This window comes from Trichosurus vulpecula, chromosome 5 (genome assembly GCF_011100635.1).
Source record: "Trichosurus vulpecula isolate mTriVul1 chromosome 5, mTriVul1.pri, whole genome shotgun sequence".
NCBI lineage: Eukaryota > Metazoa > Chordata > Mammalia > Diprotodontia > Phalangeridae > Trichosurus > Trichosurus vulpecula.
Genome location: NC_050577.1, coordinates 267302850 through 267320906, shown reverse-complemented (window position 1 = coordinate 267320906; position 18057 = coordinate 267302850). Strand labels below are relative to the sequence as shown.

The window sequence follows — 18057 nt, the reverse complement described above, 5'->3', positions numbered from 1 at the left end:
AGGGAATAAAATCAAGTCAACAAAATAGTACATAAGCAAGGTGAAATCACAACAAACCCCCCAAAATAAAAATAATTATCAGAACCCATTCTACATAAGTATATGCTAACAAAACTAAGAACACTAAAGAGGTAGAGGAATATCTTCAAATATGTAAAATTCCCAAACTAACAGAAAACCAAATGGCAGTATCAAATAATCCAAACTGAGAAAAGGAAATAGAACTCACAGTAAAGGAAATAAAAGGAAAAAACTGTTGGTCCTGATGGAGTCACAAGAGAATTTCACAAATTTATAAAAACAAATTAATTCCCACACTACAAAAATTGTTCTTAAAAATTGAGAAGTAAACCACCCAAACAGATTCCTTTTGTGGGACAAATATAATCCTAATACCTAAACCCATTAAGGACAAGGCAATGGAAAACTATTGACCAACATGATCAATGAATATTGATTCAAAAATTAATTTAAAATTAGGTAAAATTAAATAAAATCCTGTCAAACAGTGTGCCATAATTTATCCAAGAATTCATTTATCATAACCAAGTTGGATGCCTACTCCAGATTCAAGGATGGTGCAACATTATAAAAATAATCAACATAATTAATTGTATTAAAACAAAAATGATTATATCAGACGATGTAGAAAATTTTTTGGCAAAGCATACCACTCATTTATGCTAAAAGAAAAACCCTACAAATAATAGGTACAGAGGGACCTTTTAACATAGTAAAAACATTTATCTAAAAGCAAAATTAAGCATCATATGCAATTGGGATATACTAGAAACCTTACCAATACATATTGTAATGAAGCAAGGGTACCCATTCTTCCCACGACTTTTTGATACAGTTCTAGAAATGCTAGCAATAGTAATGTGACAAGAGAAAGAAATTAAAAGTATGAAGATAGGTTGAGAAGAGATAACACCATCTCTACCTGATGATGATATGATGGTATACTTGTAATAAATAGCCTTAAGAATCAGCAAAGATACTAATTGAGGCAATTAATACCCTTCAACAAAAAATGTAGACTATACAATAAACCTTTAAAACCCAACAATCAATCAATAACATTTGTGTAGCCGGCCCTGTTAAGACTGGGGATACAAAAAGAGGCAAAAGACTATCCCTGCCCTCAAAGAGTTTACACTCTAGTGGAAAGACAACAAAGGAATTAGAATTAATGGGGCTTGAGGAAGACTTCCAGCAAATGAAGAGATTTTAGTTGAGACTTGAAGGAAGCTAGGGCGATCAGTAGCTGGAGGGACAACATTCCAGGCACAGAGGACAGCCAGAGAAAATACCTGGAGCTAAGAGATGAAGTGTATTGTATATGTAACACCCAGGAAGCTAATATCACTGTAGGCTTTGACTGAATCAAAGCTTACATGGTAGAGAATAACCTATAAGAAGGCTGGAAAGGTAGGAGGGATCTAGGTTATGAAAGGTTTTGAATGCCAAACAGAGCATTTTGCATTTGACACAGCATTTCTTTATAATAATAACAAAATAAAGGGGGCAATTTACCAACCATGTCAATAAGAAAGAATGATTTATGGAAGCAATGGGAGGGAGCTGGAGCATGGGCTGGAAAGTAGCTATTTTCTGGCACCCAAACTTCCACTGTGAGTGGGAGAGCTGCTCCCAACTGCAATGTGCTAGTTGAAACTGTCTTTCCTTCCCTGAGAACCTTATCTCAATAGCTTTTTAGCAACAGCATTTCCAAAAGTACACCCCTACTTGCAAAGTCTAGCAGTTAATGTGAATTGTAAGGACAGAGTGAGAAGTTTCAGCTTTCCACAAATGAGTCCAAATGAAAAAAAGAAGATATAGGATTCTTGGTTGGGGTCTCTAGTGGGGGATACAGAAATAAAGTCTAGCCCAATTCTGGTACCATCCATTCTGCTTTTTCTTTCCAGTGGTTGCCTTTGCCTGACCTCTTCTCCAGCTCTGTTCAACTACTACATATCTCATCAGGAATTGGTTTCTCTGTTTCACCTAATTTAATTTGAACAAACTTTTTAAGGGGACTCAAGAGCTTTGGTCAATAAGTGTTCTTCCTGCAGCATTTTTCTATTTCTCAAGGAAACCTCATATAGCACCTCATAAAGGAAGTACTTGGTGTGGCTTTGTTTTCACAGTTTAACACAATGGTTCTCAATCAGGCATCTGGGGACTTGTTTATAAATTATAGCTAGATAGATAGCTAGATAACTGTATCTAATACAATTGGTTTCCTTGTAATCCTACGTACTTTATGCATTTAAAAACATGAATCTGAGAAGGGGTTCATAAGTGTCACCAAACTGCCAAAGGGGACCATGATGTAAACAAAAATGTTTAAAAATCTAGTATAACACCTCATGATAAACCACTTTCTGAAACTGTATTGGGCTTTCAAGGGCCAACTAGATACACAAAATGGCATAGCAATAAATTCATAATAGGAAAATTAATTTTGTTTCACTTTAATAAATAGTTATCCAGAAATAGAATTGGATTCCTTTACATTAGAGGCTAGAAGGCAGCTATGTGGTACAATAGATAGAGTGTCAGGCCTAGAGTCAGGAAGACATCTTCCTGAGTTCAATAGGGTAGTAGACACTTACCAGCTAAATTACCTTGGGCACATCACTTGACCCTGTTTGCTTCAGTTTCCTCATTTGTAAAATGAACTGAAGAAGGAAATGGCAAGCCACTTTAGTATCTTTGCTAAGAAAACCCCCAATGTGGTCATAAATGATCAGACATGAAGGAAAACCAACTGAACTACAACAAAGACTAGGGGTGGGGAGCTAATTTTGAATATTTTTGTATGAACGCATTCATCTGTGGGCTACCTAAGGGAGCCCATGGGCAAGATTCCTACAGGATAAGAAATCATAGAGGGGTCACAGACTGCAGTGCTGGAAGTAATGACCAAGGTATGTGATTAAAAACCCATTGAAATATAGCTGTAGCACCAAGGAATTAAACCTAGGAGAGAAAGAGTAGAGGAAGGAATAGAATAGCTCAGTATCCCCTGGGATATAAGGTGATGGGAATTTCCCTGACATATGACCCATCCAGAGAATCCCCTAAACATTTTCTTCTGAGTTAAACTTCAAAATGATTCCTCACATTAGTGGTGTCAAACTCAAAAGGAAAATGGAGACACTAGTCTGCATGTAAGGATCCAAGTAGACCAGCATATTGACTAAATTTTACAAGATATCTATATTTCATTGCATTTTTATTGATTTTTAAAAATATTTCCCAATTACATTGTACTTTGAACTGTAAGCTTTATGTTTAATATGTCTGGCTTAGATGATGTTGGCAGGAGGATGGATATGCCAGGGGCCTGCTGTAGTGCAGAACCTTCCCTGTTTGAGCACTGTATCTAAAGCTGTGATGACACCTTCCTGTCTCTGTGGACACAGGCCCCATAGCTGTGTTTTTCATGTGCTTTTTTCCTAATTTAATGCTGATTATATGATACATTCATTAGTAATTTGAACCTCAATCCCCAAGGAACCTTTTCTTTCTTCTCTCACTGGATTTTCCCCAAACACCTTCAGCAGATTGAGCAAATAAAATTTAGAAAGGAAAACACATCTCCTTGCCCAGATGTGTCAGTCCTTTTACTCTAAAGTACCCAGAATCAAGTCTGAATGTTGACTGACCTTTACAGGGGTCCCAGCTTCCTTTTAGCTGCAGCACAAGATTTCTGACATTTAGCATGAGACCAGATCTCTAATCCAAAATCATTATATAATTACTTGGGAGAAAGCAGGATGGCCCAGAATCATTAAATGTCCTGTGACATGATAATCAGCCACAGAGTTGCCTATGAATGTAAGATTCTAGGGACCAGAATGTGACCAAAATTATCCATAGAATTAAGGTCTTTGAATTAAATATGTAACAAACATTAGGGATCATCCAATCCAACTTCTTTATTTACAAGTGAGGAAATTTATACTTAAGGAGATCAAGGCCCTAGAAATCACAAGTAATAACTAAAATTCAAGGCTAGATAAGCTTCCTAGGAGCTCAATGCAAATGTGCTGAAAGACTCAATTCCTAGGCTAAGCATTTCATGGGGTGTTATGACCTAGGCAATAGCTTCATTATGCTCCTACCTGCCTACCCTACTGTTCTTCTGTGAGCCATACCAGGGATCTTTAAGGTTATTCTGGTCATTGATGCTATCCATGAAGCACAGTCATAAACGTAAGTATGAAAAGGTTTTTCACCTCACACATTTTCTCATTTTGTGTCCATTAAGATTACATTTACTTTGCTGATTCCCCTATAGAAAAACACAGTGGACAGACTTGTCCATGGGAGATGTCAAATACTTATGAAATTACATTGGCTATTTCAGGGAGAGAATGAACAATAATTTCTGTGATGTCCCTTCTTTTTTAGAACAACAAGACAGTTGAACTTTATACTCTCGTTGTAATAGATCATTATGGGGTCAGCTTTGATGAGATTGGATTATATGTGCCCTTCTATGATTGGCAGGGTGTGGAAAAGTCCCTCTTGGGAAAGATACCAGCTACAACGGGCTATATGGTGCCCACTTACAGAAACTGTACATTTGAAGTTAATTCCATTTCATGACAAAAATTCTTGTTTAGAAAGGATGCACCACTGAGAGGGTTAATGCTTTAACATAATGGTTCTTAAGCTATTGTCTATGAATTTGTTCTTAAAATATTTTAATAGCCATATTTCAATATAATTGGTCTCTTTTGTAACCCTATGGATTTTAAACTGGGCACTTAAAATATTACTCTGAGAAAGGATTCATAGGTTTATTTCACAGCGCTGCCAATGCCGCTGTTTAATGCCAAACACAAACAGCTAAGTATGCTGGCTCTAAGAGGTTATTGGTCAATTCCACAGAAAGATGGATTCAGTACAAATTTTCTGTGACAGAGATAGAGACACAGAGAGACACAGAGACAGGCAGAGAAGCAGAGAAACATAACTAACAAGTGATTTGAGTCACAAGAACAGGATACTCTCTGAGAAGCTTTTTAGTATTTCATAAAAGTGCTTACTATACATCCCTATAAAGAGAAAGAATTAGAGCATTTTTCCATAAAAATCACAAGACATTAACCAGTTAAAACAAAAAGAGTCCTTGGAAGAAACCATTATCAGCTATTCAAACCTTTTCGTGAATTCACTTATCAAAGGATGAAAGGCTTTACAGTTAGAAAGAACCTGAGGAATCTTCTAGACAATAATCACCCCATTTAAAAGACAAAGAAACTAAGGCCCTGAGACATGAAGTGACTTGCACAGGATAACACAATTTATAAGGAGCAGAGGCTAGATGGGAAAGCAGGTCTTCTGGTTTCTCCTGAAGATCTTTTCAGACATAGCAGCTCCTGGAGAAAAGGTTTCTATTGAATGAGACTCAGGTTCCAAAAATTTTGTAAGAAGAGGTCCAGAGCCAAGATCTTCTTGAGGTCTTAGACTGGAAGGGGGAAAGCTGAGGTGGCCTGGGTAACCAAAGCAGTTGGAAGCATAAACAATAAGGAAAAGTACATGGAAAGGGAAACAGGAAGAGCCTAAAGACAATCTGCACCTTCTCTCCAAAATTTCTTATGTTCAGCCCTGCTTACCCTCCTAGGTCAGGTGTTCCTAACTCTGCCTTAAGGCAGTCTCCTATGAAAATATGGTGAGGAAAATACCACATACGAAAAAGCATAGCTATAAAAGCAAAGTCATGATGTGGGGAGCAGAGGGAGAACCAATTAGCTCAAAGTAATCATTAGAATCAGCAGAACTCACATTTAAAATTTAGAAAATGCTTTGTTTGCAGCAGCCCAAGCAGTAATTGCTGCAAGTATATTGTGGAACATTTTATACCATTTTATATCATTTTTGTAATTTCAATGAGACTCAGAGCCTGAACTGATTAACCAGAAGAAAAGCCTGATCCTAACAGTCTCCTTGTTCTCTAAGTAAACTCAGAATATCTTTTCTCTGTCAACAAGGCCAGATCCGGCTGACCTAAGAACATTCTTTCCCCTGTTAACCATTAAGGGATGAGACCCTAATACCGAGAAGACTACCTCTCTTAATATGTTATGGGTGTATACTTCAACTGACCCTTGTCAACACTCTTATTGTATTTACAAATCTATTCCATTAAGAAAAATCCTCTTCTTGTGTCATGGTTAAACATACATGGGGATCATAAAAGTGAGGTAACACAGGCTTGTTGAATCTGCTAAAAATAATGTATGTAAGTTTTCTCATTCCTTTGTTCAGACAGACAGAGCTTATGCTCTGACTCCTTGTACGTACAAGTAAGCTAGCTTAGCTATGCTTTAAGGGAAAATAATAAACAACATGGACTTTTCTATCACCTAGCTTGTTTGCCTCCTTCAACCAAACTTTCAGGTTTAACAATATGAACCCCCATTTAACATGAAAGGAAGTGGGGCAGGTAGCTAGGTGGCAGCTAGGTAAGCACACTGAGTAAAACCCCAGCTCTGGAGTCAGGAGGACCTGAGTTCAAATGTGACCTCAAACACTTAACACACTTAATAGCTGTGTGACCTTGGGTAAGTCACTTAACCCCAATTACCCTGCCTTCCCACCTCCAGAAAAAAACCATGAAAGGAAGGGTGAGTTCTGAGAAACTTACAGACTTGTACCTGGTCACATACCACTTGCAGTCAGGACATGAACCTAGGTCTCTTGACTCCATGTCCAGTGCTATAATAGTCTGTGGCTAAGGAAAGGAGGGATGAAAGGCTCTGTGAAAAAAACTGCAATAAAAGATTTTGACAAGGAACCATATTTAACAGTAAAATACATTAATTTGTAAGAGACAGTGAAGCAATTGCTACAGGTAAAATCTCTGGGAAGGTGTAAGTTACTTGCCTCCCTTTTCCTACTAATTTCCTTTGCTCTCCTTATTTTCTCTCCATAATCTTTCCTGATCCAAATTCTTCCTCTATTTTCTATGCAGGTTCATCAGAATTCAGAAGTCAGAGATGAGAAATCACACAGGGATTACATTATTCATCTTGCGGGGACTAACAGATGACCCACAGCTACAGGTTTTGCTTTTTATCTTTCTATTTCTCAACTACATGTTGAGTTTATCTGGGAACTTCCTCATCATCATCCTCACCTTGGTGGATGCCCACCTGAAAACTCCCATGTATTTTTTTCTCAGAAACTTTTCCATCTTAGAAATCTCTCTCACAACTTCTTGTATTCCCAGGTACCTCTACAGCATATCAACTGGGGACAATACCATTTCCCATGATGCTTGCTTCACCCAAATATTTTTTGTCATCTTTCTTGGGGCAGCCGAGTTCTTTCTTCTGGCCACCATGTCCTATGACCGCTATGTGGCCATCTGCAAACCTTTGCATTACACAACTATCATGAACAGCAAAGTCTGTAACCAGCTCCTGCTCAGTTCTTGGCTGGCTGGGCTGATGATCATCCTTCCACCACTTAGCCTGGGCCTCCAGTTGGACTTTTGTGATTCCAATGTCATTGATCATTTTGGCTGTGATGCATTTCCTATGCTAGAGATTTCATGCACAGACACACAGTTCATAGAGAAGATAGCTTTGATCGATGCTATATTAACTCTCATTATTACACTACTCTTAGTGGTTTTATCTTATGCCTCCATTGTCAGAACTATTATGAGATTCCCCTCTGCCCAGCAAAGGCAAAAGGCCTTTTCCACTTGTTCATCCCACATGATTGTTGTCTCCATCTCGTATGGAAGCTGCATCTTCATGTACGTCAAATCTTCAGGAAATGAAAAAGTGGATTTGAACAAGGCTGTGTCAGTTCTCATGACCTCTGTTGCCCCAGTGATGAACCCCTTTATTTATGCCCTGAGGAACAAACAAGTCACACAAGCCTTTAAGGACTCAGTCAAAAAGATTGCAATTCTCACAAAGCAGTAAAAGACGCCAAATGGGAAAATTAAAGTTCAGGATGCCAAATGTCAAAAGAAAAACTGTTTGTGATTCTGTAACCCTGGGTAACTGTTCTTGTTAATCAGCTTTTCTAAAGGCTGTGGACCTTAATCTTAATGCAGCCCATTTCCTCATGCAAGAAGAAACATACACAAACATGCCCACATGTGCACACACATATACGTCTACACATGTGTGCAAATGGGACAAATACATGCACACACACACACACACTCACTCGCACACACACACACACATTGATAAAAGCCTTTTCTTCATTTTTGCCAGAATCTGTAATACTTTCTGGCATCTCACTCACCTCTCCTCCAATCCCCATTGCCCAGTCCAAGTACTTCCCTAACCATTAGCTGCTCACTCAAACTCTCAGACAGATTAGGGTGTTGGTAAAAGGACTGTTCTTGCAGTCTGGAAGACCAAGGTTCAACTACATCCTCAGCCATCTACCATTTCTCCATCTCTGGCAAGTCACCAGAATGGATCTTGGAGGTCATATAGTCCAACCTTCTCATCTTATACGTAAGGAAACTCAGGCCCAGAATTTTGAAATAACTTGCCCAGTTTCACAGAAGGCAGTAAATAACAGAGCTGGACTTTCAAGATAGGGCCTCTGCCTCCAAATCCAGTATTTTTCTCTTCCGCATTATACCATCTCTCCCTTTCTAGCATTGGAACTATAATCAAGCCAATTCTGCTATTGCTATTGGAACAATTGTTTCAACGTGTTCTCCTATCGTTGCTATCACCATCCCTTTGATGTTTCACACCATCACTCCCCTCTATATGTTGTTAGAATGTAAGTACCTTCAAATCAGAGACTAGCCTATTTTATGTTATGTGTGTATTTTGTATACTTTTGGTATTCCCATTTCTCAGCACAGTGCTTGGTACATAGTGGGTGTTTAATTAGTGATTTTTTTCATTCATTCATTCATTCACTGGGAGCGAATACAGAGTGAATGGGACTTATGGAGAGAGAGTTCACTTTCTAGTGATCTTCTTTTGCCTTCTATAGGAGCCTTAACCATCTACAAGAGGGAATGAGGTAGGTGGATTTAATGGTCTATTGTGTTCCTTTCACTTCTAAATCTATGATTCTAGCATTCTATGAGTCTGTGATTTTATTACTTTCTCTACAGTACGGGAAGACTCTCTGGAAAAGGAGAGTTCATCTCTATATATAAATCAAATGCAGCTTCCTGGGGGAAGTAGTGTGGTAATGAGAATTCTCTTGCCTTCTTATTGACATAGGACCATTTTCTGTTGGTGTTTTCTATACAGGAAAATAAAGGCCGTCCTTTAAAACACCAAATATGATGGCCCTTTATCTTTTTTACAGCAGGTAATACAGGAGTCAGAGGCTAAGGCTACCAGCAGGAATGCAGCTGATCAAAAACCACATAAAGATTATCCAATTTTCAAACAAAGAAATACAATTGCATAAGACTCTAAACTTTCATCTCATATTTAGTAAGTTGGCAACGATGATGAAAGAGACAATACGGTAGAGCTGTACAAAAACAGGTACGTTAATACATATTGGTGGAAATGTCAAAATGTCTAACTTTCCAGGTAATAATTCAAAACTATAATAGAAAATTTTAATTAATCATAACTGTCACCAAGTATACCAATACTGGGTATGTATGCAGAAGAAATCAAGGTAAAAGAAATGACATGTGGAAGAGAGCCTATGGAAATAGGGTTATATCAAAGTAGAGATGGAAAACAAATTATGGAGACATATCATTAACTTAAAAAGGAAAAGGAAGAAAAAAACTCTAATTTTTTAAACATTCTAGGTACGCAAATGCAAGAAAATACCAACCCAACTTATAACTTTAATTATAAATAAAATTTAAAAATTAGATAAAAATGGCAACAAAATGGACAAGAAAACAACACCGTACAATCAATAGCTAACAAGAAAGAAATCTAATATTCAAAAAAATCCTAAGAATAAAAATAAGAGTCTACAACCATTCTATCAGAAATGTTAAAAAAATCATGATATGAATAGATACTCAAAGAAATTATGTTGATTAAAGGAACTACAGATAACAAATATCAACATTATATTTATATGCTCCAGGTTCCATAGCAAATTTCAGAAGGGAGAATTAGCTAAATTGCCAAAAGACATACATAGAAACACAATGATAATAGGAAATTTTAATATTCCTCTCTCAGTGTTACAAAATCTAATAGAAACATTTTTAAAAGTAGAAAAATAGAATTTAACAAATTATTGAAGAATTTAGAACTAAAACACCTACAGCAACTCCCGAATGGAACTATTAAAGAGCATACATAGTTTTAACAGTTATGGCATTTATACAAAAAATTAAGTCTATGTTAATACTAAACACATTCTTTAAAGCAATAAAGGTAAATATCATGGGGAAATATTGACCAATATTGTTAATACACATCCAAAAAATTTAACTAAAATCATGTCAAAGAGAATACAGACATATGTCCAAAAACATTCATAATGACCAAGCTAGATTATACTAGGGAAGCAAGGATTGTCAACATAATTACTTATATGGAAAGCAAAAGTGTCCTAAGCTACATAAACTACATTAATTAATTCAAAAAAGGCAGAAAAAAAGCCTCTGATTAAGTACAATATTCATTTGTTCTTGAAAAAAAGATAAGAAAGAAGATATGGTTGAAAAAAGTCTGTATCTAGAACCAAAATCAAGCAGTATGAGCAATGAGGACACATTACAGTCTGTATTAATAAGGAGCAAATAAATGATTTCCCTTTTCTATGATTTGATGAAGTCCTACAAAGACAATAAGACAACAGAAAAAAAAAGTAAACGCATAAAGATAGACAAAAAGCATATAAAAACCTGAGGGAATAAACAAAGAAAATGAGGTAAATAATGGCTTCAGAAAAGTTTCACAATAAAAAATAAACTGAAATAAACGTTTCTATGTAAGTAAATAAATGAAAGATACAATAGTAGAAAAAGAAGTCCCAGTCAAGATAAAATATGCTAAGATATTTTGCAACTAGCCTACTGAAGTAAAAACAATACCTTTAAAGTTGTAATTATAAAGAGACAATAAATAGACAAAATTAAATAGACAAAAAAGACAAGTTGAGTTGCTGGAAGAATGTTCAGTGCTCATGAACTTATCGGTTTAATGCTATACCAATCAAAATACAAAGGAAGCATTCTACAAAGCCGGATAAAATATAAATAATGATAAAATAGAACAAGTACAAGCAAATTTCATTCACAGGAACAAAATATTTGGAATATCAAGGGAAATAATGAAAAATGTAAGAATGAAGGAAAATTAACACTTTCAGACCTCGAAGTGTATGATAAAGCAGTAGTCCTCAAAATCATTCAATATGGATTAAAAGACAGAGAAACTGAGGAATGGAATGTATGATATGATGAAGAATCAGAAATTATTGAACTCAATAAACCAGTGTTTAATAAATATTTAAATACATATTACCTAGAAAAGAACTTCCTATTTGACAGTAATTGCTGAAGAAATTGAAAAGCCATGTGGCATAAATTAAACTTTGACCAACATTTTACAATGTATTGCACAATAGAATTGAAATGGATATGTGACGTGACTGCTAAAAAGCATACAATAAAAATATTAGGAAAGAAAAGTACTATATCCCTTTTACAGCTACTAGATGAAGGAGCATCCTTATCAAACAAAGGATAGATGTATTTACAAAATATGAAATACATAATTTTGATTATATGAAATTGAAAAGTTTTTGTGCAAGTAAAATTAGTATATCTAAGATGAGAAGGGAAGCTCTAAAATGGGAGAAAATCTTTCTATCAATTTTCACATAAGAAGGTTTCATAACCAAGCTACATAGACAACCAATAGAAATACACAACAACAAAAATTCTTCAAAAGATGGTCAAAATATATGAACAAACAGTTCTGAAAAAATAATTTCTAACTATAAACAACAGTATAATAGAATGCTCCAAATTGCTAATAATAAAAAAATGCAAATGAAAACATCCCTCACACTGAGCTAAATGGCAAGGACGACAAAAGATGGTGTTGAAGGGGTGGTGAGAATGTAGGAACACTGATTGATTACTGGTGGAGATGTGGATTAGTGTAACTGTTTTGGAAAGCAATTTGGGATTATACAAATAAAGTGTCTAAAATGACAAAAGATTCCACCACAAAAGATTCAAAGTGATCATTGACAAATAGAAAAGCTCCACATATACCAAAACATTCATAGCAGTAGTTTTTGCCACAGCAAGTGCTAGAAAGTTGATACCCATCAACTAGGGAGTGGCTAAGCAAACCATTTTTCCATCAATGTAATGCAATACCCCTACATTGCAAAAAATGAAATATATGATGAATACAGACAAGCATGGAAAGACCTACATTAATTGATACAAAGTGAAGTTCTCTGGGAGGCTAAGAAAAACAGGAGAGATTTTGAGGATATTTAAAACAAAAGTTATCAATTAAAACTGATTTTTCAAAACAAAAGTTGATGGCCATCAATGTGTGACCTGAACAAATTGTGGTAAATAAATGTAATGCAATGTTATGTTATTACATTGCTAGAAAGGAGGAATATGAAGAATTTAGAGAAATTGGAGAAGATTTATATGAATACACAAATGGGGAAGAAAACAAAACCCACATAACTACATACACGATGACAACAATAATGCAAATTAAAGCAACAATAAAGATATTAGCATTAAGATCAATCCAATAACCAAACTTCACACTAGAAGACTAGAATGTTCCTCCATTTCTTTGGCATAGGGATAATATTCTACAGATAGGTGCTAATGCATGTGACTCCAAAGTCAATGCACCATTTTACTACTCAGTGTCACTAATGGTAGATTACACTACTCAATATTGTACCTTGGGGTTATAAAACAAGGTTATATTGAAGGGGAATAAATAAGGAGGGAGAAACTGGAGGCAGTAATATGGAGTAAGCAGTATTACAACTTCTTCATTTCAATCAGTAATTTGGGTGAATGAGTGATAGTGCAGCCTATTCTGAGAAGGGAAACCGTGTCATCAGAAGGAAACAAGGTCTCAGTGAGAGCCAGAAAATGTAAGAAGTGGTCATGGAAAACATTTAAGATGAAAACAAGATTGTCACCTAGGGAGCATGCATACCAGAGTACACAGTGGAAGGCATGGGTGTCTTTGTACTGTAACATGGGAGGATTGATGGAAATGGGAATATGAAATATGGCAACGGAGGCCAAAAAATTAGGTTTGAGCGATGAGAGCCTGTGGCTCAGAATCTCTGTGACAGAGTCTGTGGGGTGGGGGAAAGAGTTTATTAATCATTGAAGAATGAATTTAGGTTGATTTTCCTTTTTCATTGAGGATTGGCCTATGGATAGGGTTATCTCAGGGACTCAGGGAGTTCAGGCAAGGGCACAAGTGCTGGGAGCTAGAGGAATGATGTTACTTCTGTTGCCCCTACACAGGATACCAGGCTGAATACTTGAGGCAATGGGCTTTCTTCTCTTCCATGTAAGGGAGGAGTCCTGTATTTGATGAAATGGTGTTTTCTCATCTTCTCAAGGAAGGCAGGAGATGAGAATAGAAACCTGCCATAGCATTTTCTTTCTTTGCATGTATCAGGAGACTGGTGCACAATGGAATGCCATTCCTCCCTTTCCCCTGGGAGGCTAAAAAACAACAAGGCAATTTGGCATGATGCAATGGCATTTCTCCTCCTCCCAAAGGAGGCTGTTTCTACGAAGGATGCAGAAGAATCAAATGACTCAGTTAGAATTCTGTGTTTTTTGTATTCAGCTGTCTATGACTTCTCTATTCAGCTTTTGCACATGCTTCTCTCTATCAATAGAGTTTCTGAGTTTCCTTGCCTGATGACTTCTTAGCAGATTCTAATGACTAAAATCAGAGCCCCTAGGTAGCTACTCCCTAGGTAGCCCCATTGACTAAACTTTACCATATGAGATAAAACTTTAAAAAGCCATCTTTTCACCAGGTCAAACCCAACTCTCTTTACATAATCTTCTTTTAGTCTCTAGTTATTCAATTGGTAATTTCTCAGTAAATAGGAATTACATATAAGAGATTAAGGCAATTTCACTGACCCCTATGATCTAGGATGCCAAAAAAATCTAATTAGATAACAATTCAGTGAATTAACAGAAGAGAATACTAATCCCTAGCTCCTAACAAGCTCATTCAACACACCCTACCCCACCACACACTATGATCAAGGAGCAGAGGTGGACAAACTAGTTCAAGAACTTGCAATAGAGGTCCATTCTTCTTTCTAGTGGGAAAAATGTAAAAGCTTGTAGTCTGAGAATTAAATGGTAGCATTCTGTAATATAACAGAGCCAAAGCAGAGAACTAGGGAGCAGAGGGAACTAAGACAGGACTCGTGTATAGTTGTGTCATACTCCTCTAATCTGAAGGAAGAGGCCCAACACCAGTCTGAAGCCAGTTCAGTCCTTTCAGAAGTCATTTGGGGGCAAATTTGAAGCATGAACTGCCCACTATGGGAAAAGACTACAGCACCTTTCAGATCCAGGCCCCAGAGAAACTACCATCAAAAGAGAAAGATTAAGAAGAGAGCAATAGGGGGATATAAGAAAAAACAATTGAAATTACCTGAAATCTCAGGAGGATGAAAACTCAGTTGAAGTTCTTGAGCATAAACAGATAAATCAGTAGGGACGATAGTGGTAATAGAAGGGGATATGGTCTCCAGAATAGCTTTTATAAAGCCCAAACTTTTTAAATAAATGTTTCAAAAGAAAGGAACATGAATCAAAACCTGATGAAGCAGAGGATCCTGTGAATTCCTAAGAGGAAATAGAAGAAAAGCAGTGTGCCTAAATTATCTAAAAGATAAATAAGAATTTGAATGCAGAATTTATGGCCTGCATGCCAGAAATAATTGGCAGAATAGAAAAACTTAAATCCACAGTGGCAAGTCTCACTAAAGAAACAAAAGACAGATAATTTAATGGGAGTGAAAACACAGAGAGGTTAAGGACAATCTGAAAGAGAAGCAAAAAGCAGCAACATTAAAAGAAAACATCATCTCCATGCAAGGAAAATATAGGTTCTTAAAGACAGTGTGTCTATAGACTACTTGAGGTCAACAAGGATACCACATATCGAAAAAACCAAAACACCTTAAAGCAAGAAATAGTACAAGAAAACTGCCTAGAATTTCCAAACACAGAAAACAATGTATCAATCAAATGAATCCACAGACCATCTCAAGAAAAAAATCCCATGCTGCATACTCCAAGACACATTGTGACTAAATTCAAGTTTCAATGACAAACGTCAACAGACTAGGAAAAAAATCTTCAAAAAAGCAAAGTAAAGTAAGATAACACAGAATGATTCTGCCCCCATCAGAAGTAGCAGGAGGAAGTGGAATGTGTTCCAAAGAGCAAAGAAACTGAAGATAAAACACAAGGGAACCTACCCTTCAAAACTGAGCCTAGTCATTAATGTAAAAAGATGGATGTCCAATACAAAAGCGACATCAAAGCATTACTATGGAAAAAAACCAGACACAAATTATTTTCTTTTCAAGCACCTCAGACAACAAGTATTCACAATGGGCTAAAATATACAGAAAGTAAGGACAACGACAAAATAACAGCAAAACAAATCAATAATAGATTTCAACATGAGAGTATACCAGGAGACCAAGTTGAAAGTAAAAGTCAAATAGAAGAGATGATAGAGAAATAGGCCTGAAAACTTTTGTGGGTGGGTGGAGCAGGGAGAGAGGGAAGATGAGAGAGAGAGGAAAGGAAAAAATAGACAGAGGGGGAAGAGATAGAGGGAGAGAGAGAGAGAGAGATTATAACATCATGGGAGTACATACAAAGGGAGGAAGAAGTTAAATATGTGAGGGGCCCTAATCATGTCAAAGACTCACAATGAAAAGAACAACATTCCTGTAGTCTAATAGGAAGAAGATAGCCCACAGAAGAATGAGTGAAGAGGAAAAGGAGTGATTGATTCAAAGGGAAAGAAAGTGGAAATGTTTCAGTGGTGGTAAAGGGTACCATTAAAGAATGATTCTGTAGGAAAAGGGAGAAATTCTATAAAGGGGTCTTATTTTATAAAGGTGGACCTTACAATACGTATAAGCTGCAGGGGATTCATACATAGATCAACCTAACCCAGAAGAAGAGGAATCAGAACTCCTGCAAGCAACTTACACCTAGAAGAGTGAAAGATCATCAACCTAGGAATATTTCAAGACAAATGGAAAATGGGAGGGTGGTGGAGAAGAACATGGGGAAGGCAAAAGTTAATTAAATATGAACTGCACAATAAGACACAGAAAAAATACCTACCACGGAGCAATGTCCTCTCTTTCAGAAATTGGCACTCCTAAAAATGAGTCAGCAAAAAAAGAAGACTGAGATTATATATACAAGGCAATAACATAGAAACTATTTAGAAGTAGGAGCCCAAAATAGGCATCATAGAAGCTTTAATTCTATGAAGAATATAGAGACTAAAGAAGGACTAAAGAAGAATAAGGGTCATTGACAAAAGAATAAAATTCTAGAATAGACAGAAAGAGAAGATGAATAATGAAGAGAATGAGAGAAAGAAATTCTTTTTAGAAAAAGATGCAGAAAACAAAATTTTACATACTAACAAACAAGTTGAAAGGGAGAAAAAAGTAGGCATAACTAAGAGGAGGAAAAAAGAGGCTAAGAAATAAGAACTCAATAAAAACAAGAAGAAGAAAGGTAGAAGTAAGTAAAGTAAAATTAGGGAAAAGAGTAACAAATGGAAGGACAGGAGTGGAAGGAAGAAGGGGTGGGGGAAAGAGCTGGTTGACATAGGGTTGCCTTAAAGAAGATTAAGTTAAAATAACAGAAGAGACCGTGTAAGATTGTGTTAACAGAATAAGAGGGGAAATTGTAAATAGGAATAAAAATACAATATTAGAAGCAAATGGAGAAAAATATAAGCTTAATTCTCATAACTTTAAAAATGAATTCATTGAACAGTACAATAAAATTAAAAAGTGAAAGAATGTACTTTTTTTAAAAGCCCACAATGTTTTTGCTTACAAGAAACAAATTTACAAAATAAAAATAGAAACAGAATAAAAATAAGAGGCTGGAAATAAATTTAACTATGGATCAGGTAAGTCCAAATAGAAGTTATAATGATAGTAGCAGACAGAGCAAAAAAAAATCCCAACTCAAAAATGTATAAAGAAACTGCATTATGCTGAAAGGAAATAGCAACAACAAACCAATATCAATATTAAACATATATTCTCCCAATGCCTTAGCATATAAATTCACAAATTAAAAATTAACTAACCTACAAGAAGACATAGGTGGTAATGCAAAAATGGAAGGAATTTCAGTGTCCCTCTCTCAGTTTTGGATATGTCTAATACAAAAATAAATGCAAGGACAAATATAGAATTGAATACATCGATGTAGAAAATAAAGCTAAAATAACTCATAGCATATTATACACGGAACTGCGAAAGAACATACATATTTCTCATCATTGCATGAAATGGTTGGCTCTTTTGAAATTACCCATGTACATTAGGAAACAAAATGTTGCAAATAAATACAAAAAGACAGAAATAATATACAACTCCTTTATAGAGCACAGTGCAACAAAATTAATAAGCAGTTCAGGGAACATAAACAAAAGACAGACCCAAATGAAGACTTAACCAAATAATCTTAAATAATGAGTAAGTCAAAGAACAAATCATTGACACAATTTGTAATTATGTGAAAGAAAATAACAATGATGAAATGACATATCATAATTTCTGGGATGCAACTAAAGCAGTTCTCAGAGGAAAAAAACATATATATATATATCCCTCCAAATAGATATTAACAAAATAGAAATGGTGAATGTTAACAAACTGAATATACCTCTTAAAAATTATAAATCAAACAAATAACCTAAAATAAACACAAAGGAAAAATATTAAAATTACAGGAAGAATTGATTTAAATAAGCCAGAAACAAAAAAAAAACCATACAGAATTGAATGAGAAAACTA

General features: G+C 35.8%; 1 protein-coding gene across 1 annotated transcript; it reads left to right on the top strand.

The window, feature by feature from the left end:
- Positions 1–4047: 4047 nt before the first annotated feature.
- LOC118850642 (olfactory receptor 6C2-like) lies at positions 4048–7955 on the top strand. The gene is made up of 2 exons (XM_036760196.1): positions 4048–4055; positions 7001–7955. The coding sequence occupies exons 1-2, from the start codon at positions 4048–4050 to the stop codon at positions 7953–7955; spliced, it is 963 nt and encodes a 320-aa protein (XP_036616091.1).
- Positions 7956–18057: the final 10102 nt, after the last annotated feature.